Source organism: Calliphora vicina, chromosome 2, assembly GCF_958450345.1.
Source record: "Calliphora vicina chromosome 2, idCalVici1.1, whole genome shotgun sequence".
In the NCBI taxonomy this organism is placed as follows: Eukaryota; Metazoa; Arthropoda; class Insecta; order Diptera; family Calliphoridae; genus Calliphora; species Calliphora vicina.
The window spans coordinates 136,100,944-136,128,125 of NC_088781.1; the positions used below are offsets into that span (position 1 = coordinate 136,100,944).

The 27,182-nt window shown below is 25.7% G+C and overlaps 2 protein-coding genes and 1 non-coding gene across 6 annotated transcripts in view; 2 read left to right on the forward strand and 1 right to left on the reverse strand.

Annotated features, from left to right (window-relative positions):
- Positions 1-27,182, forward strand: part of LOC135952210 (protein CNPPD1) — a 526,375-nt gene that overhangs the window by 403,221 nt on the left and 95,972 nt on the right. The window lies entirely within an intron of this gene.
- The window catches only part of sick (sickie), a 234,646-nt gene that overhangs the window by 127,232 nt on the left and 80,232 nt on the right, over positions 1-27,182 (forward strand). For 3 of the 4 annotated variants that reach the window (XM_065502052.1, XM_065502050.1, XM_065502054.1), the window contains 5 exons: positions 389-942; positions 1,006-1,147; positions 1,736-2,068; positions 9,260-9,594; positions 9,667-9,818. In XM_065502052.1, the coding sequence (XP_065358124.1) occupies positions 389-942; positions 1,006-1,147; positions 1,736-2,068; positions 9,260-9,594; positions 9,667-9,818 (1,516 nt within the window). The remainder of the gene's footprint in view (positions 1-388; positions 943-1,005; positions 1,148-1,735; positions 2,069-9,259; positions 9,595-9,666; positions 9,819-27,182) is intronic. The other variant, XM_065502051.1, reaches the window with a different exon arrangement.
- On the reverse strand, positions 12,242-12,313 carry TRNAP-AGG (transfer RNA proline (anticodon AGG)). The gene has a single exon. It is a non-coding gene; the product is annotated as a tRNA-Pro (tRNA).

Sequence of the window (27,182 nt, forward strand, 5' to 3'; positions counted from 1 at the left end):
TAATATATTTCTTTTGGTATATGGTCATTGTAAGATAAACTTAAGTGGTTGTTTTAGTTTGGGCAAACATTATGAATATCTCAAGCTGTCTGTGGCATTATAGGAAAATTTGTTAAGTCAATATTGAAATTGTGGCAGAAGCTTGAGCAAATAGGGAAGCGCTAGTATAAAGAAGATGAAGTAAGAAATTAAACAAATTGCTAGACATGTTTGCAGTGACAATGTTGACAAATAAGAAAGGAAATTAAAACAATATCAATCAAGGAGAAGAAGATAAATAAAATTATTTTTATAAAAGCAGCCTAAAAGTAGGCAATAAATTTTGTTATAAGCAATAAATTTATAAGATATATTTTAATTAAATTATTTTGTCTTTTATTACTTTCAGAATTCGCAATAGTCGCGGCAGTTTAGATAGCATAGGCACAGCGGCTGCCTCCTCGGCTGCTTCACAGGCCAGTTCCAGCGGAGGCTCTAATCCCAAAATGGACATGACCAATGGCCTTAATGGCTCGGGCAATAACAGCGCCAACAATAGTCCCCAGCATCATCACAGCAGTCCCAGTCATCATCGTTCATCTTCGCGTAATGGACGCGACAACTGGTCCAAAATGCCTGAGCCACTTAATGGCCAGAAATCAGAGCACAAAGAGAAATCCTCACCCTCACGCCGCAGCATAAGTGGTTCGAATTCCAAGCAGGGTTCTCCCTCCTCCAGTCGCACTAAGGGGGTACCACCCAGTTTTGGTTATGTGAAACGTTCGAATGGCTGTAATACCGCCACAGCTGAGCAACAAAACATAGCCATGATGATGGCCACCAATAGTGGTGGCAGTAGTCCACAGAATGGAAGAACTGCTCATGTGTCGGCTGTGCCGAGAACCTCGACGGGGGGCCGTAAGGTGCAGGGGGGTACACAGACTTTGCCGCATGAAGTGACAAGTAGGATTTTAATACATTTTTTTGCCTGGTTTGTTTTTCTTTATTTCTTTTTTACTTTTTTAGAAATGCCTTCCAATCCCCAGCATCGCAGTTATTCATTGACGGGACCAGGTGCCACGCAATTAAGCCAGTGTATAAGGGAACGTTTGGCTGGTTCGCACAGTCTACCAAAACCGGGTTCAGATATGCACATGTTTCAACATAGGTAAGTTACGACTGTTATGCGTAAAACTATAATAAAAGTAGGCAACACCTTTTTAATTTTGATAATTTTAAAGCACAAGCAACTAAAAGTATGCACCATTTATAATTATCCCTTATATTTAAATTTATCAAAATCTATTACCTAAAATTATGCAACATTTTGTGGCTTTCACTCAATTTATATGAATTCATTAATTTTTGCACACATTTAATTAGTGACAGTGCCAGCTAATTATAGTTGCATTAATGCCACTTATAACAGCAATTCATACATGCAACATGAATGTCATTTAATGTTTAAAATTGTGTGTGGATGTCGACATTATTTTGTGGTTCAATATCATTAATTTAATGTGAAGCACAATACCGCAATATGATATTTAATACAAATGTTTTTACATATAAAATACAACTTAATTAAAATGCTGTTTAAAAACTATAAATAGCGTTTGAATACTAATTAGTATTTCATTAAATTATATAAAATAATTATTTTTAGAATAAGTAGCAGCAAATAATTTTTTTTAAGCCTAAAAATATGCTTTAAATTGTATAAAAATTTAATAAATCTTTCATTTTCTTTTTGTAGACTATCCAATCGCCCTGGCAAAATGCTGGACGGCTCTTTATCCGACACCCAAACGTATGCTGAGGTCAAACCTGAATACAGCAGTTATGCCATGTGGTTAAAGCACAGCAATACCGCCGGCAGTCGTCTATCCGAGGGTGACTCTATGGAGAATATGCAAATTGGTGGTTCGCCCTCCATGTCACGGCACAATCATAAAATGATGCAACATCGTGCTGCTGCAGCGGCCGCCGTGGCTGCTGCCAATGCAGCGGCTGCCAATACGAATAGTATGGCGGGCTCGGAGTCACCTTATGTGCAGAGTCCTCGCTTGAATCGCAGTAATAGCATAAGGTAAGTAAAACTTAAACAATTTTAACAAATTTTTTAGTTAAGCATGTAAAGAATTTTACTTAGAAAGTTTAATTTTTTTTACTAAAAGCTACTTGAAAGAAAGGACATTTCCAAGGTGATTACATACAACCTTTAAAAAGGATAACTCTTTGAATTCTTTATTTAACATTAAAGTAACTTTTACGCCTTTTCGAAAAGTAGTATACATCACATCTAAATCCCAAAGCTTTTTTACACTTAATGAGCTTTCATTGTAATTTATTCATTCACTTCTATTTTTTTAAAAAACCATGTGCTTGAAATTAATTAAAACTTATTTAATCAAAGTCCTCAAAGCTTTTCATCAATATTTTTCTTCTAAGCTTTTTAATTTTAAAGCTTTTCTTTCCATCGTTTAACTAAACTTTAACAAAATTTTGAAAATATTGTTTAATTTATAATAATATGTGTTTGAAATTAAATAAAAATAATTGAATCAAAATCCTCCAAGCTTTTTATCAAGATTTCCCTTCTAAGCTTTTTAATTTTAGAGCTTTTCTTTGCAGCTTTTAACTAAACTTTTGAAATTAAATAAAAAATAATTTAATCAAATTCCTCCAAGCTTTTTATCAAGATTTCTCTTCTAAGCTTTTTGATTTTAGAGCTTTACTTTGCAGCGTTTAACTAAACTTTAATAAAATGTTGGAAAGATTGTTTAATTTTCAGTATTAATTTAAAATTTATTCTAATAACATTGTTCTGTATGATTGCCTTTCAGAGCTTTTTCCATGCTTGTAGAACTTTTGAATGAAATATTGAGCTTTTTCTCTTAAACACGTTTCATGCTCAAAAATGTATTTTTCATTGAATTTAGTTGTTTTTTATAACCTTCACCATGAGTGATTTTTTTTTTCATCAAATTTGTTCCCCTTAAAAAATTAAAAAAAAAGATTTTTTAAAAATTAAAAAAAAAATTAATTTTATAGAAATTTTTTCCCATATAATTTGTTTGTACCTAAAAGTATTTAAAATTAGTATTGGTAAAGAGTATATAAAGTTCGGCACAGTCGAATATAGCTCTCTTACTTGTTTTTATTTTAAAAGTTTTTTTTTGTTCTTTAAAGCTTTTAAAATTCTGCCAAAATTTTTCAAATATATAAAATTTGTTTTAAAAACCATGTATGCGTTTATATTCTATTAAAGCTTTTTCACAAAATATTAACATTCAGCTTTTAAAGCTTATTTTTTATTATATTTGATGAACATTTTTCATACTCAAAGCTTTTTAAAATATTTTTCCTTAAAACTTGTATAAACCGTGTATTTATTTATCTAGAAAAAATTCAAAGCTTAAACATTTTAAATGAATTTTCAATATAAAAAGCTTTTTTAAACGTTTTTTCATCGGAGCTTTTTCATAAAAAGCTTTAATTCACAAAATAAAACGAAATTTTTTAATAATACAAAAAACAAAATTATTGAAAACTGTGTATTTATATTACAAAGCTATTATTTTTCTATGTATTGTCCTAAGAGCTTTTTTATTGTCTTAAGAGCTTTTTTAAAAAAATGTATAGCCATTGCAGAATTTGCCTAAAATGTTTAAACTAGTGCCAAATATGTTATAAAAATTCAGTTATATGATATTCTTCCCAAAAGCTTTGCTTATTTTGTAAAGACTGAGCTACGAGCTTTTTTAAAAAGTGTATAGCTATTGCAGAATGTGCCTAAAAAAATAATGAAACTCGTTCAAAATATGTTATAAAAATTCATTTATATGATATTCTCCCAAAAAGCTTTTGGGCATTTTTGTAAAATTTCAAAGCTTTTTTGTATAATTTAAAAATCGTTTTTTTCAATTTGCAAGAACATGCTTATTTGGTTAAACTATCAAAAAAATATTTCAAATATTTCAAAAACAAACTTTTTTAACAATAAAAAACAATAAAATTATTAAAAAATATGTTATTTTTATGGCAAAGCTTTTATTTTTCTATGTAATTGCATACGAGCTTTTTTAATATCATAAGAGCTTTTGACTAAAATGTAATATTTTTTTTAAAAAATGGTCCTCAGAGCTTTTGTTAGTTTAAAATTTTTATTTTGAACTTTAAAATATTTAAAAAAAAAACTTTTTTTAATTTTTTTCCCCAGAGCTTTTTTATAATAAGCTTACATTTGTATAATAAAAAGATAATTTTACATGTAAACAATAAAATTATTTAAAAATATGTTATTTATATAGCAAAGCTTTTATTTTTCATTGTAATTGTCTCAGAGCTTTTTAATTTCATAAGAGCTTTTGCCTAAAATTGGAAATATGTACAGAATTTGTGAACGTTTTTGCTTAAAATGTTTAAACTCGTACTAAATATGTTATAATAATTCATTTATATATTTTTCCTAAAAGCTTTTGAGATTTTTTTGTAAAATTTCTTAGTTTAACATTTTTATTCTGAACTTTAAAATATTTAAAAAAAAAACTTTTTTAAATTTTTTCCCCCAGAGCTATTGTATAATAAAAGTATAGTTATTCATGTAAACAATAAAATTATTTAAAAATATCTTATTTATATACCAAAGCTTTTATTTTTCTTTGTAATTGTCTCAGAGCTTTTTTAATTTCATAAGAGCTTTTGCCTAAAATTGGAAATATGTGCAGAATTTGTGGATATTTTATTTAATAATTGTCGGTTTATATAAAATCTGTAATTTGCTCAAACTTTTCCTTTATTTCCAACAACTAAAGCCTACTTGTAGGCAACATCTTTCTATATTTCATCAGTTTCTCGTAATTTTTCTAATAAAATTCATGTAAATATAAAAGAATTTCATTTATTACACACAAGACAACAATTTATGTGACAGTATTTTGTTCACACTTACAAAAATTCATTGCTCCTTGTACACACCTTTGCCCATGTTAGACACACTCTCATGCACACACATTAATACATATTGTCGAAAAAATATTTGAAATACTTTATTACTTATTTACACCATTTTTTTATTCCTGACATTCTTCATGTTACTCTGGGCAACCTTCACACTTCGCTATACATTCTCATATTACAAATATATAGTAGAATTTTTTAACATAAACTTGTACATGTAGGTACGAGTATGTTAATGTTAGTATCAAAGTTTAGTTCAAACAAGCATAAAATGATGACTGCCTTTTACTTTATACAAGTAATTTTTTATAGAGATACATTTTTCATTTACTTTGTGTGTGTGTGTGTGTAGTTTCTTGCTCTATGAGTTGTTTGTTAATTTATGCAGTATAGCATACTTTCCGGCATAAATATATATTAAAAACATTGTGAGCCCAACTGTATGAGTGAATAGTGAGTACTCACTCTCCGACAAGTTGTATTGTAACAAGTAGAAAAGTTTTTCGGAATTTTTTCATTATTCGAATGAGTGTGTGCCCAAGTGCGTACACATATACTTGTGTAGAGGAATTTTTTTTCCACAAAATACTCCTAGTAGTTAAGTACAGGTTTAATGTTATGGAATGAAAGCAAAAAAAAAATAAATATATTTTGAAAGTTATGCTTTTTTGTTTGTTTGTTTTGCTGCAGCTTTTGAATACTGCTGTTTATGTGCAAAATTTATGAGTTTTTAAGGCGTTGAAAAGTATGCAATATTTTTTGTTTTAAGAGCAGACAAAAAATGTAGCATAATTTTAGGCGTTGCCTTGATAATATTTGTTGATACGAATACACGTATAAAGTTATTTTTGTTTTGCTGCTGTTTAATAACAATGTTTTATTTTTTGTGAAAAATATTGTTTCAGTCTGTTTTGTAATATGTTAAGTAGTACTTCAAAATACACAATGGAAAAATAAAAAACACTTACATTATTTGCTTTGCAAAAAGACTGACTACCTAATGTTTCTCTTTACAACAACTAAACCCCTGCTCTTTAAGGGCTTTTATAATTTCAAAGTAAATAACATTTTTCCCAGGACAATGAACTTTTCAGGAGCAATATTTTTGAGATTTGATGTCTATTTTTAAATTAAAGAATTCAAGCATAAATGGATACTAAAAGGAAAACACCAAAGTTCTATACGTTTAAAATTGCTCATATCTAAATGAGCCATTCGAATTATTATTTTAATACAATCCTTTGTAGTTACTTTCTATAAAATTTCGTTAAATTAAGTTTAAACTTTAGATAAATTGAGAATCTGTTATAAAATCTTTACTTAATATATTAAATTTAATATTTAAAGTTAAACATATGTAATGCAATTAACAAAAGTCCGGTTAAGCCAGGTTTAAACTATAGTTTAGTTATATAAGTTTTATAAAAAATAATACTTCAATATTGATTATAGTTTGAAATTAAAAGGGAAGGTTAATCTTTCTTTAACACTAGTTAAACTTAGTTTAAGCCCAGCAAAAACTAAGTTTAGGCTTTTGTTTTTCTCACTTTTAAAATTCATAAATTCAATTTAATAATTTACAACCAAAATTAAAAGCTAAACTTCAAAAAAGCCTAGTTAAGCTAAGTTTAAGCTTATCTAAAGCAAGGTTTAGTTATATGAGTTGTGCATTACATACTATTTAAACTTCTATTATAGTATGCAACTAAAAGAAATCGTTAAACTCGCTTCAACCCTAGTTAAACCTAGTTTAAACCCAGCTAAAACTAAGTTAAAGCTTTTGTTTTTCTCACTTTTAAAACTAATAAATTCAATTTAATTCTTTAAAATCAAAATTAAAAGTTAAACTTAACAAAAGCTTAGTTAAGCTAGGTTTAAACTTAGCTAAAGTATGGTTTTGTTGTATAAGATATGCATTACATATTATTTAAATTACTATTATAGTATGAAACTAAAATAAAACGTAAACTCACTTAAAACCCAGTTAAACGAAGTTTAAACCAGGCTTAAATTGCATTAAGGATTTTGTTTTATGTATTTTTGGATTTAGTAACTTCAATAAATATATTTTTTTATTAATTAAGAGTTAATCTTAATAAATCTACAGTTAAGCTAAGTTTAAACCTTGTGAATTATGGTTTCCATATAAAATATCAACATTTATTACTGCTTCAACAAAAACTTACTTTAAATTGCTGATTTATCTCTTCAATGCAAATAATAATTCTAATTTTTCATATAAGATTAAACTTCATTCAACCTCTGTTAAACCTAGTTTAAACTAAGTTAATTCATATTTTAGGTTTATTTTTGCTTAGTTTTAAAATGAATTGCTTCAGCTAAAATTTACAATTAATTATAATAACTAAAAAAAATTAAAAAACTAAAATAAAATTATATTATTTTATATCTCCTTGTTGCAAGCTATATTTTGTAATAGCTATACAAGTTTAAACTTGCATAAACAATCGTTAAACTAAGTTTAAACCAAGCTGTAGCACGTTTAAGGCTTACTTCTTGCCTGTCTTTGGATTATTTGTTTTAGTTAATAAAATTATTGACTTATTAAATTCTAAACTTGATAAAAGCAAAGTTAAACTAAGTTTAAAATTAAATAATTGGAGATTTCATTATAATATATTAATATTCTACATCGTTTCAGTTCACATAATAATTTGATACTGATTTTATGGCTTAAACTTGCCGTAAGCCTAGTTAAACTAAGTTTAAACTAAGCTAACTTAAGTTTAGAGGTTAATTTTTCTTCTATATTACAACAAATTACTCAATTTAAAACAATTAATTACTTATTAAATGCTAAACTTGATTTGAGGAAAGTTAAACTTGGTTTAAACTTAATTATATCAAGGTTAAGCTTTACAAGGTTATTGATTAGTAACAATTTGTTTTAGGTAGTAATATGTGATATAAATAAAACTTTAAACTTGCATATTCAAAAGATAAACTCAGTTTAAACTGAGCTAAAGCAAGTTTAAGGCTTATTTTCTATTAAAAAATCAAAACTAAGCGATTTGAAATTGTTATATGTATATAAGAAAATTTCCTGTCCAATATTTGATTTGAAAAACTAAATGCTTCTGACAATTTAACTATTTTTAGTATTTGTTTATTGCTCTTTTAAGACCTTAAATTATTGCCTTATTCACCCCTTCTCAACTTATGCAAAAACCATTTATCGTTTCTATGATTTTCTATCATAATTTATTCCTTAATTTCCGCTCAATTTAAAAAACCACAAAATTTTATTATAAAATCTACATACACCAAAAATTCCCTACAAAACTTTGTTAGCCAAACCCAACTCATCATCAATATATTGAATAAAATGAAATAAATGATTTGATGATGATGATGACGATGAAAACGATAAAATAGAGAAAGAGCAAAATAAAGTCTAGTCTAGCCTTAGGAGCAAATTAACACCTCTCACATTGAGGCAGACTATTGCAAATTTCCGGTTTGAAACAGGAAATTTTGTTGGGCAATAAACATCAGAACAAAAAAAAGAGGGAATAAAAAGAAAAACTTGAACAAATTTAAATAAAATAACTTAAATTTCTTTACTTTCTTTTTAAAGCTAAACCAGCTAATTTTATCTGTATGTTACAACCAGCCTAAAAGTATATTCCATATAAATAGATGGATGTCATTAACAAACAAAAATAAAACCAAATTCTTTATACTAATGTATACATTTAAAACCCCTTTTTTTGACTAATGTGTTGCTCTAATCTAAGCCTGCAAAATAGCAACAACCTACCAAAATTTCATAGCATACATTTTGGCAGTTGTGCTGATAAATATAAGCAAGTCATGAATGAATGATGTTAGAGCACATGTGTATATAAATAAATGTATGGTGTTAGACATTGATGGCTGTTAGCGTGAGTGTGAAACTATGTACGAATGTTAAATGTGTTGAAAAATGTTTAAGGATTTTCTTTTATTTTGCAATGAAAACAAATGAGTTTAACGAAATGTCACCAGGGTGTGAGCAAGCGAGCATACTTTTAGGCATTGACATAAAAATATATAGCTGAATTTATATACAATAGCATTTCATCATGTCCTTGCATAATTAGAGCAATATTTTTGTATTAAATGTTTGTTAAAAAATCAAAGCCAGTTTTTTTTCCGTTTTATTCTTTTTATGCTGCCTTTAGCCCAAGCATGTCAATTTCTGTAGCCTATTTTTAGTTGTTGTTATCAAATTGCAATGAGTGTAAGCGTATACTCATTAAAATGTTTTTTGTTTTACAAAAAAAAAAACAATATTTGTTTGTGTTATTTTAAATAGATCTACAAAATCTGAAAAAATGTATCCTTCTATGTTGTCCACCAGGGGAGCGGAGGTTGAAATTGAACCCTATTACTGTCTGCCAGTGGGTGCTCAACACAATGGTGTTTTATCTGCTCAAATGGCTGCTGCGGCCGCAAATGCCCAGGCCAACAATCACAATCAACAAAACAATTCCATAGCCTGGAGTCAGCCCACCTCACCGACACCCATTACCCGGGGTTTTAGTGGACCCATGTCACCTACACACGCCAATACCATGCCCAGCATGCAGGGATTATCGCAGGGTTCGACGGCCTCGCATCGGTTAACGTATCCTAAAAAGAACGATGAGGGTAAGTTTGAGAAACTTTTAACTTAAGTTTGGCTACAATTTATAAAACTTTAATTTTTGTATATCTTTTTAGTTCATGGCAGTACTGCTTCTTTATTGTCGGGTGGCAGTTCTTTATATGGTACTTCAGAGGAGAGACAGGCCCAGGAAATACGCCGTCTTAAACGTGAATTAATGGAAGCTCGAGAACAGGTGTTAAGTCTAAGCGGTCAACTGTCAACAAATGTAAGTACAAAACAAAAGTTAATAAATCAAATTAAAGACTTAAACTCCATTTAAGCTTAGTTAAACTAAGTTTAAACTAAATTCAACCATGTCATGGAGATAAAATATTTAAATAAATATATTAAAACTGTATAAATAGCTAAACTGCAATTAGCCATGGTTAACCAAGGTTTAAACTTAATTATATTATGAAATGCAAATAAAATTCAATTTTGATATTTTATATATCTTTAAAATTTAAATAATATTTTCCACCTATAATAAGTAGCTAAACTTTCCTTAGCCCTGGTTAAACTAAGTTTAAACTTAGTTAAGTTATAATATAACCTTAAATTATTATTAGAAAAGAACGTCTACAAAGTAATAGTTTTAAACCAAAACAAATAACTAAACTCAACCTAAGCAAGGTTAAGCTAAGGTTAAACTTAGTTATAATATAGAGATGAGATTTTAAATCTATAAAATATTCATTTTATTTCAAAATTTAAATATTAACCTTAACTCAAATTAAACTAAGTTTAAACTAGGTTAAAGCAAGATTACACTCAACTTAGTTTAAGCTAAGTTTAAACTTAGTTACAATATGGAGATGAAATATTCATATTTTAAATCTATAAAATATGAGTTTTAGTTAAAAATTTAAATAATAAGCTAAACTCAAAATAAACTCAATTAAACTAAGTTTAAACTAGGCTAAAGCAAGATTAAGCAAGATTACTAACTTCCAAAGAAAATTTAATCAATTATAGTTTAAATCCCAAATAAATTAAGAGTTAAACTTTAAAAAGGTTAAGTTAAACAAAGTTTAAACTTGCTCGAATTACTATATTGAGATGATATATCCATATATTAAATCTTAACTATTAAAATTATAGTTACAATTAAAATATAAACTTAAACTCGATTTGACTATGCTTAAACTAAGTTTAAACTTAACTAAAGCCAGATTAAGCAATGTTATTAACTTGTAAAGAAAATTCAATATATTAAACTTCAAGCTTAAGTAAATTAAGAGTTAAACTTTAAAAATGATAAGTTAAACAAAGTTTAAACTTGCTCGAATTACTATCTAAACTATCAAAATTATAGTTACAATTAAAATATGAACCTAAACTCGATTTTACTGCGCTTAAACTAAGTTTAAACTTAACTAAAGCCAGATTAAGCAAGATTACTAACTTCCAAAGGAAATTCAATATATGAAACTTCAAGCTAAAGTAAATTAAGAGTTAAACTTTAAAAATGATAAGTTAAACAAAGTTTAAACTTCCTCGAATTACTATATTGAGATGATATATCCATATATTAAATTTAAACTATCAAAATTATAGTATGCAAAGAAATTATGAACCTAAACTCGATTTGACTAGGTTAAACTAAGTTTAAACTTAGCTAAACCCAGATTAAGTAATTTATCAAACACTTTGCTTACACTAATTATACTATATTAATAATAGCTTGAAACTAAACTAAAAGTTTTAAACCGAATTCGACTTGTTAAACCAAGTTTAAACTTAGCAAAATCAAGTTTAAAGTTTCTTCTCTATTCTAGAGAAGATAAATAAATTATTTGTGTTGTCTTAATAAATTAAAATACAATTTTAATAAAAATTAATGTTGAAAAACAAAAATAAAGAAAATATTTAAACTAAGTTTAAATTTCAAATTTTTTAAATTCTGTAATTTATAAAAATAAATAAGCCTAAATTTATATATGCCTTTTAAGAAAAATTTTAAAGCAAAAATTAAGAGTTAAACTCAATTAAAGTAATGTTAAACTTAGTTTAAACTAGGTAAAATAGAGATATTCACACATAAAATTTATATTATATATCTCTGCAAATCGAGTTATTGTTTAATAATATATTAGTCAGTTAAACTTGCTTAAACTGAGTTTAAACTATGTTTAAACGAAGCTAAGTCAAGTTTAAGGGGTTTATTGTTTTCAAATTCTTAATAAATTAGTTATTAATTACAGTTTTAAATACAAATTACAGATTAAGCTAACTTTAGGTCTTGATAACTGTAGATTAAATTAAACTAGACAAAGTTTAAGGCTAATTTTCTGCTTAACTTTATAAATAAACCTTACAATTTACTTTAAAAGCTCATTGTAAGTAGTTTTTACATAGTTTTCTACGGAAAAATAAGGTTTAAAAGAAAATTTAGCTTGAAGATCATTTTTTATTCTCTCCCTGGCTGTCGGTTTTTATAAACAAATTAAAAAAAAATTGTTAAATAAATTCATTCCTTTAAATTAAAAAAAAGGAAAAAAAGGTTTTTTCCATTTTGGCGCTTTGAAGATTTGAACCAGTGTCCTCCTTACAAAAATTTAGTTTGATTAAAAGAAAATATTAAAAAAATAATTTACTGTCCTTAACATTTTATAAAAATAATAAATAAAAAAAAAAGTAATTTCACTTGGGCTCGTCCGGGATTTGAACCCGGGACCTCCCGCACCCTAAGCGGAAATCATACCCCTAGACCAACGAGCCAGTTGACAGAAAACTGACAGAAAACACACGACATGATGTCATGCGCACACCAACAAACACACTGGTATTTGTGTAGTAGTGGACTCTAACAAAAACAAACACAAATAAAACACACTCACTCTACAAGGTATTGCCAGACAAAATTTACTCATGTCAGCTATTAATAACTACACTTAGTTGCTTAAAAATAGTAGTAGATTTAAATAAATTACAAAAGTAGTTTTATTCTACTTTTAAGGAAAATGTCTCATCTAAGCAAAGTTTTTTATTGTATTCATCACATACAGAAAGAATACTAGCCAGAAATTATGATTGATATTAAAATGATTTACTGAGTTTTAGATTTTTTCCCAAAAATCTGGTTAGAATTATGTTCTCGTGTAGTTTTAACAACAAGTTTGTAGTTTTCTGTTCATTATTTTTGTTTTTTTTTTGCTTGTTATAATTCTTTAACTTTTATGAGGTTTTTTGGCTGGAAGCCAAAAAATTAGTTTTTTTGCTCAACGAACGATGTCTAACCACCAACCCCATAGAAAGTTTTTCCTACCATGATTTTTGAGGTTTACGGCAACATAACGTTGCATAATTTTTGTTGTATAGTTAAAATTTGTTACCAGAAATGCAATACATAGTTTTACAAGACACCACCAAACAAATATTTAAAAAAAAAATTAAATAAATTAAAACAAGAGGGAAATAACTTGCAGCTGAAAAATAAAAATACTTTTTTAAATAAAAGAAAAACTCGAAAATGAACAAAATATATAGTTGAATTCTTAAATAAACCTCTATTATATAATTTCAGGACTAAGATTTTTGTAAAATTTGTTGTCTTTTAGATTAGTTTATTTTTATATATTTCAAGTTTAACGATATATTTTCTTTAAAAACTTGAACCTAATAACTTATTTGTAGTAAGTTAGATGTTTTCTTGGAATTAAGTCATTTAAACCAGAGTTTAAACTTTGTTTAAATTGTTTTCAATTATGTTAAACATTTTGTCTTTCGCTTTGTATATAATTTTAAATGCCGTGGTTATAATTCCGTATTCATTTTAGCTTAAACTTTACTTGTTTAAGTTTAAACTTAGTTTAAGCTATAATATTTTAAGTTTAAGGTTATTTTTTAGTGAAAATAATGTCAGATTTTGCTTAGATTTATTTTTCCAGTATAATTTTTTTTTAAATTTATGCATTTACCACGAGTTTAATCCCAGTTTAACCTAATCTTTATTTATTTTGTTCATCTTTGTTTTTGTTCAATTTAATGTTCTTATGATTTTTTTCGATTCACTTTAGCTTAAACTTGAGTTTATTTGGTTTAAACTTAGTTTAAGCTAGCTTAACGCAAGTTTAAGTAATTCCAACCATGCTAAATACAAATTTAAATTAAATTTATAATATTATTAGCTTGATGCAAAACTTTATTTTATTTTTTTTGTTGTAAATTTTATCAGTTACTGTATTTTTCAATATGGCGAAAAAACCTGTTTTAAGTTTAGAATTTTTTTCTTTTATCATATTTTTAAGTTTGCTGTCGTGATTATGATTCCGTATTTATTTTAGCTTAAACTTAATTTTTTTTTGTTTAAACTAAGTTTAAACTTTGATATTTAAAGCTTAAGGATTTTTTCTAATATAAATGAAGTTAAATTTTTCTTGGGTTTATTTTTTTGTTTTTAAAACAAAGATCAGTTACGACGTTTAAACTAAGTTTAACTTTGCAGTCCAATTTGTCTCTTATGTTTTTGTTCAATTTCAATTTCTTATGATTTTTTTAATACATTTTAGCTTAAACGTTATTTTATTTCGTTTAAACTTAGTTTAAAATTTTATGTTAAAGAGTTTTTCCAATAAAAAAAGTTAGATTTTTCTTAGCTTTTTTTAGTTTTATAGCTTTTCAAGAAATTACCTTTACGACGAGTTTACTGTAAGTTTAACTTAATTTTTTCGTTTTTTTTTTGCTTTAAGCTGATTATTAATTCTTTTGATTCACTTAAATTTAATCTTAGTTATAGTAAGTTTAAACTTTATCTATGAAAATTTAAGTTACAATTTTCTTAGGAAAATAAGTTTTAGTTTTTTTCGAATTTCAAACAATATCACTAAAATGGCATTTAATCTAAGTTTAACCTTTTGTAATTTTTTTATTTTTCTTCACTTTAAGCTTCTTGTTATTTTTTCGCTAACTTTAGCTTAATCTTAATTTTTCTTGGTTTAAACTTAGTTTAAACATTTATATTTAAAGTTTAAGGATTTTATCTATGAAATTTTAAGTTTAATATTTCTTAGGTCTTGTTGAAAAATAAGTTTTAGCTTTTTCGAATTTCCAAAAATATTACTAAACTGGCGTTTAACCCAAGTTTAAACTTTTGTTATATCATTTATTTTTGGTTTTATTCAGTTTAAGCTTCTTATTATTTTTTTCGCAAAACTTTAGCTTAATCTTAATTTTTCTTGGTTTAAACTTAGTTTAAACTTTTATATTTAAAGTTTAAGGATTTTCTGTATGAAATTTTAAGTTTAATATTTCTTAGGTCTTGTTGAAAAATAAGTTTTAGCCTTTTCGAATTTCCAAGAAATATTACTAAACGGAGTTTAACTTAAGTTTAAACTTTTGTTATATAATTTCTTTTTGGTTTTATTCAATTTAAGCTTCTTATTATTTTTTTCGCTAAACTTTAGCTTAATCTTAGTTTTTGTTGGTTTAAACTTAGTTTAAACTTTTATATTTAAAGTTTAAGGATTTTATGTATGAAATTTTAAGTTTAATATTTCTTAGGTCTTGTTAAAATATAAGTTTTAGCTTTTTCGAATTTCCAAAAATATCACTAAACAGGCGTTTAATCTAAGTTTAAACTTATAATCTAAGTTTAAACTTATAATTTCTTTTTGGTTTTATTCAATTTAAGCTTATTATTTTTATGGCTGAACTTTAGCTTAATCTTAGTTTTTGTGGGTTTAAACTTAGTTTAAGCTAGCTTAAAGCAAGTTGAAGTAATTTAAACTATGTGGAATGAAAATTTAACGAATATTTTGTTTAAATATTGTTTTACTTGCCGCTAAACTTTAGTTTAAGTTGCTACTTTTGTAGTTTTTATCTTTCTTTTGCCAGTATTTCTAATATTTTAGTTTGTTAAGCTGGCGGCATTATTTCTATATGGCAAAAAAATAACTGTTTTGTTTAGTTTTTTTATTTCTGCTACAATTTCTATACAGCATTCTCATTTAAAGTTCCATAAAATCATACATTTTGAGGTAGTAATGTTAGCTAGCTGTAGGTACAGACGTACAAAATGACGCACTGTTGGTTGGGGTTTTTGTTGCAGTAAAATTTTAACACGGATGCTGTATTATTTTTTTTTTGTTTTGTTTCATTATGTTGGCACTTTCCTTAAACATCAATTTGGCGGTCACCAAGAAATGTTTCGCTCATGATGAGGTTTCAAAGCAAAAAACTTGAGGTTTGTATTGTGATGACAATGATCATCATGATGTTGGTGGTGGTTGCCTTTTGAAACATATTTGTGCAACTGCACAAATGCAATGAAATGCTCATAATACCAACGCATATATCTTTTTACTGCTGTATTTTACACTTTTATGGCATCCAAACATGCAGTTTATAGTGGTTTAAAGATGAAGTGTTGGGGTTTTTTTTTCTTGCCGCTGAGATTTTTCTGTTTATATGGGGAAACCATCTAAAGGAAGTTGGAGGTTTTAGTTAGAAAACTATACATATTTAACCATAACAATGTTTTCTATTTAAACATATTTGCTGTATGGGCACAAACAAAATATAAATCCATCGAGATTCTGCTAAGAAATTCTCCAAATGATGGAGGTAATAAAATCTGCTGGAAATATATGAAAAATAAAGGTGTAGAAAGAAATACAGCTAAACAAAACTCAAAATGAGATAAAAGTTAGAGACAACATAGTTGAGGTTTATGAAAGTCGATAGCTAAAACTAAAAATGACCTAGTTTAATAGGAAAATAAACCGCTTAACTAGATCTAAACCTACCAACACATTTTGTAATTTTTTTTTTGTTATAACTTTCATGATTTTGCAAATTTTGTGTATTTCCTTGAAGTCTATTGAAAATCATTAAAATATGAGGATTTTTTTTTTGTTGCTTTAATGCATTTTAAACTCAGTTTATTTATTGCATTAAGCATGACTGTGCTCAAAACGGCATGACAAACGAGTTGACAATTGCTGTATTATATATATAGTATTGCTGTTTCACACTTTATAAGTTTTTTGCATCTCTTAAGCATCTGGCAATGTATTGAAGCATTGCATCTTTATCTTTGTCATCATCAAAGCCACTGCTTTCGCAGACAATTTATTGAAGGTAGTTGCTGTTTATGAAATATTTGTCTTATGATTTTGCATAAAATATGGCAAATCGTTAAAGCTGCCTTGAAATACAATTTATAGAAAACTTTGTGGTAAACCTAAATGTCTGGCAAGTTTCCTGGTATGATATTAAATTGAAATAAAGGGGACAAAAATTCAACTTAAACCACAATTTTTAGCTTTAAATCAAGTATACTAACAACTCAAAACTATATTAATAACTTTAACTAGAAAAAATGTTTAGAGATTTCGCATTTAAACCTTAAATTTCATTTAAAACTAGTTAAACTAACTTTAAACTTAACTTAACTAAAGAAAATTGCAGGTTTAAGAAAAAATGTTCAGAGATTTCTTAATAATTAAATTTTATTTCGCTTTTAAACCTGAAGCAGTTAGTTAAACTTCATTTAAAACCAGTTAAACTAAGTTTAAACTTTACTTAACTAAAGAAAACCTCAAGTTAAAAAGCAAATGTTTAGAGATTTCTTAATAATTAAATTTTATTCCGCTTTTAAACCTGAAACAGTTAGTTAAACTTCATTTAAAACCAGTTAAACTAAGTTTAAACTTAGCATGCTTAACTCTCGTTTCTAAATATATAACATTTTTCATAGCAAATTCCTTGTTTAAAGAAACATTTAAACTTAAAATTGTTACAGTTAAACAAAGTTTAAATAAAGAAAATCTCAGGATTAAGGAAAAAAATTTAAGTGATTTAAAAAATCCAGAATTTGATTTAATTTGTTAAACTTAAACAGTAAGCTAAACTTGATTTAAACCTAGTTAAACTAAGTTTAAACTTAAGTTTGTATTATAAATAAATATAACGTTTTCCCTAACAAATTAAATGCTTTAATAATTTGGGTTAAAATAAACATTTAAGCTTAAAATATTGACAGTTAAACTAAGTTTAAATAAATTATAATCTCAGGATTAAGAAACAATTTTAAGTGATTTTTAAAATCTAGAAGTTGATTTAATTGTTCAACCTTAAACAGTAAGCTAAACTTGATTTAATTCTAGTTAAACTAAGTTTAAACTTTGGTCTATTTTATAAATAAATATAACCTTTTCCCTGACAATTAAATGCTATAACAATTTAAGTAAAGATTTTGTACTAAAATAAACATTAAAACCTAAAATTTTTACAGTTAAACTAAGTTTAAATAAATAAAATCTCACGATTAAGAAAAAATTTTAAGTGATTTTAAAAATCTAGAAGTTGATTTCATTATTTAACCTTAAAGTTAAACATGATTTTAACCCAGTTAAACTAAGTTTAAACTTAGCTTACTTAATTCTATTTTAAAAATATAACGTTTTTCCTGACAAATGGCATGCTGTAATAATTTTAGTTCTAAAACAAAAATTTAAAATGCTTAGGGTTAAACTAAGTTTAAACTTAATAAAGAAAATCTTAGGTTTAAGAAAATATTTTTTGAGATTTTATCAATTTATAATTTCGTTTACTTTTAAAACCTTCAACAATTAGCTAATCTTCATTTAAATCTAGTTAAACCAAGTTTAAACTTAGCTTGCTAAAACATGTTTCTAAATATATAACGTAATTCATAGTAAATTTCATGCTGTTATAAATTAATATTTTTTTTTGTCGAAATAAATATTTAAACTTAGTTTAAACCAAACAAATCTAAGTTTAGTCCCGAAATTTAGCAGTTTCAATTACAACAAAACAAAATATTTTAATCTTAAGTTAAACCAGTTGAACTAAGTTTAAAACTGTTTTAATAAAGTTTAAGGCTCGAAACTAAAATTGGATCAAAATTAAGAAAACAATTTTAACTTAATATTGTCCTAGTTAAACTAAGTTTAAACCAAACAAATCTAAGTTTAGTCACCAAATTTAGCAGTTTCAATTTAATATTATCAATCAGACAATTACAACAACAAAATTTTAAACATTTAAGACCAACCAGTTAAACTGAGTTTAAACCTTTTTTGAAATCAAGTTCAAAATTTCAAAATTTTGAAAAAAAATTTAAACTTAAGTTTGTCTTAGTTAAACTAATTTTAAACCAAACAAATTTAAGTTTCGTCACCAAATCTAGCAGTTCCAATTTAATAATTTCTTAAACGAGTTTTTAAACTTAAAATTCACCCGGTTAAACTGAGTTTAAATCTGTTTTATGCAAGTTTAAGTCTCGATAGCACATCAAATTTAATTTGAACATTTCATAATGACACAAAATTAAAATAAATATCTTTAACTTAATTGTTCTCTTAGTTAAACTAAGTTTAAACTTCATAAATCTAAGTTTAGGGAAGAAATTTAGCTGTTTCAATTGAAATATATCAACGATATAATTAAACAATTTTTGAAACTTAAAGTTCATCCGTTTAAGCTGAGTTTAAATCTGTTTTATTCATGTTTAACCCTCGAAACTAAGTAAAACACTTAAAATTTAATTTGAATTGTTCTCTTAGTTAAACTAAGTTTAAGCTTCATAAATCTAAGTTTAGGGAGGAAATTTATCTTTTTCAATCTAAATATATCAACGATATAATTAAACGAAGTTTTAAACTTAAAATTCACCCGGTTAAACTGAGTTTAAATCAGTTTTATTCTAGTTTAATTCACGAAACAAAGTTAAGCACTTCAAATTTAATTTGAAGAACACATAATTAAAATAAATATCTTTAACTTAATTGTTTCCTTAGTTAAACTAAGTTTAAACTTCATAAATCTAAGTTTAGGGAAGAAATTTAGCTGTTTCAATTTAAATATATCAACAATATAATTAAACGATTTTTGAAACTTAAAATTCACCCGGTTAAACTGAGTTTAAGTCAGTTTTATTCTAGTTTAACTCTCGAAACTAAGTAAAGCACTTAAAATTTAATTTGAACAACCAAAAATTCAAATAAACATCTTTAACTTAATTGTTCTCTTAGTTAAACTAAGTTTAAGCTTCATAAATCTAAGTTTAGGGAGGAAATTTAGCTGTTTCAATCTAAATATATCAACAATATAATTAAACGAATTTTTAAACTTAAAGTTCATCCGTTTAAGCTGAGTTTAAATCTGTTTTATTCTAGTTTAACTCTCGAAACAAAGTTAAGCACTTCAAATATAATTTGAAGAACACAAAATTAAAATAAATATCTTTAACTTAATTGTTTCCTTAGTTAAACTAAGTTTAAACTTCATAAATCCAAGTTTAGGGAGCAAATTTAGCTGTATTAATTTAAATAAGTCATGCTAAAGCAAACAATTATCTTTAAACTTGTTTTAAGCCCAGTTAAACTAAGTTTAAACCAATTTAATATAAGTTTAGTATAAGAAACCAAGTTAAACATTTTCTTAAACACAATTCATGACTTAAACTTAATTAAAAACTTACAAAATTTACTTTATGGAGAAAAGTTGGCAAACAATTGCAAAACCTTTTGCTATATTTATATAACATGTAGCTGCAGTCAATTGATGAATGCTGTATACACATTTAATATTGCACAAAAACTTGGACATTTGCTTTATTTTTTTTTATTTTTTTCTGTTTGGTATTTGTGCAATAATAACAAAAAAGTCTATATATATTGTTATTTTCTTTTGCACAAACATTTATCTGTCATTGCATTCATTGGCTGAAGACTGACTGAGTGAGTGAATGAATGAGAAATGTGCAAAATATAATGAGATGTTGTGGGCAGTAGCTGTGGCAACCAGAATCAACAATGATGGCCTGACAAGCCGTCGCCTTGTCTTTTTTCTCCATATAAAATGGGTGGATGGATGTTGGATACAGCAGACAACAACAGCTCACCACAGCTCATTTCAAAAAGCGGAGTACATAAGGAGGCAAACAAACAAAGTGTTTTATGAGCTCAAACAGAAAAGTAGCGAAATGTAGTTAAAAATATTTTCACCAAATAAAAAATATAGTTTTTCCATCCAGTTTCAAAACGAAAATGGACAGTTCAAGATCTTTAAAACATGTACTTGAACATAAAAAGATAAATGTGTGTGTTTCATAGTTTTTTTTTCTTTTACATTAAATAAAGAAATTAACTGACATGTTTACAATATAATAAGTAATGTGCATGTTGAGTTTGTACAAAGAAATATTAAAAAAATTGTTGAAATAACCTACATCAACATAATTTTTATTTAATAGTTTTTTTTTCTTTCGGTACCCCTCTTTATTTGTCTTTTATTTTTCATCTAAGATAGAGTTGGCTGTGAACGCGTGTTAGTTTGAAAAAAAGAAAGAAATTCAAAAGACTATCTTATCTGTAGTTTAAATGGTTTTAGGTTTTATTTTATTGAGCATTTAAAATGTAGTGCCTCAGTGACCCTTAGAAATAGTATACGCACTTTAATGTGTTTGCTTATTGGTCTAAAATTGTATTTTGTTTAAATACATTAAATGATTACGATACGTGATAAGGCCACCAATTCAAAAAAATCATAAAATAAATAAGGAAATTGTATAGTTTAATAGCAATTTAAAGTAAATTTCGCAGTAAAAGCTAAAAATACTTTAAAATGTTTAGCAACAATGTTGCTTAAAATAATTTTTTTATAATTGAATAATTTTTTGAAATTTTTGGTGTTGAAATAAATAGTTAAACTTAAACTTTTTATAGTTAAACTAAGTTTAACTTTAATTGAGGTTAAACAAAATTTGTTTAAGCTGTCTATTATATATTGGCAAATCTTAAATAAAATTTTTCATATAAAAATAATACTTAAACTTTGTTTCTATATAGTTAAACTAAGTTTAAACTCACAAAATCTCAGATTAGGAAACTAAAATATACTTTCTTTTGTAAAGATTTTAAATAATAAAACATTTCAATAAGAAACAATAGCTAAACTTATGTTTTTCATAGTTAAACTAAGTTTAAACTCCCAAAATTAAAGTTTAGGAAATTAAAATATCCATTTATTTATAAATATTTTAAACAACAAAACATTTTAGAATAAAAAATAGTTAAACTTGACTTTTACTTATCTAAACTAGGTTTAAGCTCACAGAATCTAAGTTTAAGTTATATAAATATTTAAATCTGTATAAATATTAATGACTGAAAATATTTAAAAACAAAAAAATAGTTAAACTTGATTTCTTGTTCGTTAAACTGGGTTTAAGCTCACATAATTAAAGTTTAGGAAATTTAAATATCCATTTCTTTAAAAATATATTAAATTACAAAACATTTGAGAATAAAAACTTGTTAAACTTGACCTTTTCTTATCTAAACTAGGTTTAAACTCACAAAGTCTAAGTTTAAGTTATCTAAATATTTTACTTTGTATAAATATTAAAGACTTGAAATATTTGAATAAAAAAAAATAGTCAAACTTGATTTCTTGTTCGTTAAACTGGGTTTAAGCTCACAAAATTAAAGTTTAGGAAATTTAAATATCGATTTCTTTATAAATATTTTAAATTACAAAACATTTCAGAATAAAAATTTTCTTAAACTTGACTTTTTCTTATCTAAACCAAGTTTAAACTCACAAAATCTAACTTTAAGTTATCTAAATATTTTACTTTGTATAAATATTAAAGACTTAAAATATTTGAATACAAAAAAATAGTTAAACTTGATTTCTTGTTCGTTAAACTGGGTTTAAGCTCACATAATTAAAGTTTAGGAAATTGAAATATTCTTTCCTTTAAAAATATATTAAATTATAAAACATTTCAGAATAAAAATTTTATTAAACTTGACTTTTTCTTATCTAAACTAGGTTTAAACTCACTAAACCAAAGTTTAAGAAATTCATATAGATATCAATATAATAAACTACAGCACAAACCTGAAATAGTTAAACTTAAGTTTTTCTTAATTAAACTGGGTTTAAGCTCAAAAAATATAAGTTTAACGCATTAATGTATATAAATAAATTGTAAAGAAATTTGAGTAGCAAAAATTTAAAACATATTTATTTAATAGCTAAACTAAGTTTAAGTTAGCTTATAGTAAGTTTCATATACCCGAGACTATGCAGTACAAAAATAGCAATTTCAACAAAAATATTCCAAAATCATTCTAAATGAAAAATTTAAATTTTGCATTTAAACTGGGTTTAAACTCACAAAATCTGAGTTTAAGAAATTCTATGCAGATTTCTATATATTATGCATTATTTCAAAAGAGTTAAGACATAAAAAAATAGTTAAACCTTAATTATTTTTAGTTAAACTAAGTTTAAACTCAGAAAATCTAAGTTTAAGTTGAAACCAATAAAATTCAAATAAACTACAAATATTTCAAAATGGAAAAGTAGATAAACTTGATATTTTCATAGTTAAACTGGGTTTAAACTCTCTAAAACTAAGTTTAAGAAATTTAAATCTCAATTGCTATATAAATATACTAGACTAAAAACATTTTAGCAGTGAAAAATAGTTAAACTTACATTTTCTTTAGATAAACTAGGTTTAAACTCACAAAATTTAAGTTTAAGATATAAAAATAATGATTTTAATATAAATAATATAAATTACAAAGAATTTGAGTAACAAAAAATAGTTAAACTTAAATTTGTAATAGTTAAACTAAGTTTAAACTTGCTCAATTAAAGTTCGAGCGTTGCTTTCTATATATTTTTAAAGCACTCTAAATAAATGAGTATTTTCGGATAATAAAAATTGTTTAGCAACATTGTTGCTAACTTTAAAAACCTAAAAATTAGTATCACTGCTGAGACGATTTATTGAGTTGCTATAGATTGAAACAATTTTTGTTTAAATGTTTATATTTAGAAAATTCTCGGCAAATTTTAAAGGTTCGCTTTATTTGTCTTATTAAACAGTAATTTGTTTTCTTAATATCTTATCTCTACGAATCAAACCTATTTTATTTATTAAAAAAAAAACTTTTTGAAAACCATTAAATAGTTTTTGTTTGTTTAATTAATTGCCTTAAACAAAAACTTTACTTTCATTTTTGATTTAAGTTTTTTTTCTCCAGATTTATTTTCTTGTACTCCCAAAAAATTTCTGGTTAATTAAATCACAGAGTCACCAACAAACTTTCCCCCCTAATAAATTCTAAAAACCAAACTTTTTCTTTGTAACGTTATCAACAAAAACGATAAAAATATAAATACAGCAAATTGTTATTGTTGTAGGAAAAACTTTATCAGTTTTTTTTAAGTTTTTTTTTTAAAAAAAACTGCACTTGACTTTTTCGTCTAAATAAAAACCCGGTATAATAAAAGTTTCTTTTGTAGAAGCAGTTTCTATTATGAAATGTTTTAAAGAAAAAGTACTAGCAATCTTAAGACTTAATATCTATTTACTTTTTTACGGCAAAGGGCCATGACAAATTAAAAATGAAAGAAAAATAATCGTAAAATAAAAAAACTTTGTAATTTTTAATGGCATTTTGTAAGAAAATGTAAAATTAATTTCAAGTTTTTATTTCATTTAAATAAAATGGCAATAAAATGGACTTTAATTTAAGAAAAAAAACAAACAATTTTGCTATCTTTTTTCGCACCTGGGGTAGTCAACATTGGCCCATTGTAGTGACCGATGAGTTTGAATATGACATCTGTGTTAAACATATTGTGAAAGCTTATCTCCTCTTCTATTGTTATTTTCAATTTTATAACGATAGGATAAATTGTTCAGGAGTTCTTATGTTATTAGCTCTTGGCAACATTCTAAATGTTGCTAGACTTATTTTTCCTAATTGTGCCCTACTTTGGCCCATTGTAGAGCCCGCTGAGTTTGAATATGTTATCTGTGTTAAATATATTGTGAAAGCTCATCTCCTCTTCTATTGTTATTTTAAATTTTATAACGATCGGATAAATAGTTTAGGAGTTTTTAAGTTATTAACTCTTAGCAACATTTTAAATGTTGCTAGACTTATTTTTCCTAATTGTAAATAAGCTATCAACATTTAACATGTTGCGAAGCATATTTTCTAATCCTTTGTGTGATTAAAATCATTTTTAATAATTGTTGCATATTTTTAGGCAACATTTAAAATGTTGCTAGACTCATGGGAAATGTTGCTAAGCTTATTTTAGCCGTTTTCTTTAAGAATGTTTCACTTTAAACTAACTTTTAATCTTCATTTTTAATAAGCCTCATTTCAAATGTTTCACAACAATGTTGCTTAAATCTCAGCAACATTTTAGAGGTTTCAAAAAGCTTTTTATTATCATTAAATAACTTATTTAAAAGACTGTCTAATTGTGTAAAAGCTATCAACATTTAACATGTTGCGAAGCAAATTTTTTAGTCCTCTGTGTGAGTAAAATCATGTTTAATACTTGTTGCATATTTTTAGGCATTATTTAAAATGTTGCTAGAAACATTTGAAATGTTGCTAAGCCTATTTTAGCCATTTTCTTTAAGAATATTTCCCTATAAACTAACTTTTAATCTTCTTTTTTAATAAGACTCATTTTAAATGTTTCTCAACAATGTTGCTTAAGTCTCAGCAACATTTTGGAGGTTTCAAAAACCTTTTTCAAAGAAATATTTAATTTTAAATCGCTCTTAAACCAATTTCAAACTTGTTTAACACCTTAAGTCTCTTCAAATCAATTACATCATTTAATATAAAACATATTTATAACATTTTCTCTACAATATTGACACAAGTGTTTAGAGTTAATTATAAAAAAAACGTTTTGTAAATTATTACAATTTCCAACAAAACATTACCTTGATTTGTTTCCCCCCATTATACAAAACCATTTTTCCTATGATGTAAACTAAAACTATGTAACATTTTCATATCAGCAAAAGGTTCTAATTTGAAATTTAAATATTTACAAATCCAAAAATATAAAACTTAAATTGTGTCCTCAATCTTGTAAATAGGTTGTTTATACATAACAGAGTTTAATACTTTATATTTATTTAAGAAATTTATATTTATTTACTTTTTGTATGTTTGTTTATATAGACCTTTTGAAAGAAACCAAAATATTCAATACAAAGTTAAAATGTTGCAAGGTTAGCTGTCCGTCTTGGTGTCTGTCCCCTGCACTTTATTTCAAAAGAAACCTTAGTGAAAACTATAGTAAATTTATTGTGTATTTTTTCATTTATTGTTTGCTTTTATTTGACATGTGTTATTATCTGTCATTTTAACAAGTGTTTATTTGGTAGTAAATAAATCTTATTTTGAGTTGCACACACTCACTCACATTTGGGTCTTTTGGTCGGCTTTGCATTTATTTATTTGTTTTGTTTTTGACATTGTTGTTGTGTGCTTAAGATTTGATTAGTTAGTTTAATGTCAACAAAATGTTATTACAAGTATTATGAGAACTGTCACTGTTCGCTGTCAGAAATAAACAACATGTAGGTGACCACTTAAATAATTAGTAGTACTAACGCAGACGCAGGAACACTCACACTTCATTTTAAAATGGTTTGATAAATGAATCATATTTTTGAGTAAGAACAAGTTGCCAAACAAATTTTTATTGTATTTGGTAATAAAATCCAATAATATTCCCAGAAAACACTTAATATATAAATGTTGTTGCAACATGTTGCTAAATTGATTTTCGATACCAAAACTTCGTAGTTAAAATCAACTTTCTAAAGAAAATATTTTCTCTAGCAACATGTTGCTAGCAAAATCTGAAAGTTTACATCCCGCGCTATTGATATTCCAAGTTATATGCGTTATATATGCCTCAGTTAAGTATTTTTTTAACATTATTACAGTATACATAAAATCTTTCTGGCAACATGTTGCTAGCAACATTTTAAAATTGTAAGCAAATCCATCAAATTTTAGCTTTATGTTTATTATTAGAAATCAGAAATGTTTTTGTCATATTTTACAAAATGTAGCTGCAACATGTTGCTAGCAACATTTCACAATTTATTTTAAATGCACCAAAATTTAACATTTAGTATAGTATTCAAAAACAGTAACATTTTTGATAAAAAAATTTAAAATTTTTCTGCAACATGTTGCTAGCAACATTTATTTATTTTGTAAAAATTACAGAATTTTTAAGCAATCTTTATAATTTCAATATTTTTTCACTTATTACTTATTATTTAAATAAATTTGTTGTTGTTTATCAATATGTTGCTAGCAACATTTTTTAAACCTAGTTTTTTAGTTATTTTCATAATTAAAAACCGTGTTTTGAAAAAAAAAATATTTCTCTAGCAACATGTTGCTGGCAACATCTGAATGTTTACCTCTCTCGCAATTGATATTCCAAGTTTTATAGCAATCAGACCAGTAGTTTAGTATAATTTTCATTATTATTAAAATATACATTTTATTTTTCTAGCAACATGTTGCTAGCAACATTTTAAAATTAGCTTTAACTGTGCTAATCTTTAACTTTTTACATATTATTTAAAAGCAGACATAGTTTGAAACATGTTTCCAAAATGTTGCGGCAACATGTTGCTAGCAACATTTTTAAACTTGCCAGAAATCCACCATTTTTTAAGTTTTTTTTAAGTATAATAATCTGAAATAAGTTTGAGATTTTTTTCTGAATGTTGCTGCAACATGTTGCTAGATACATTTTA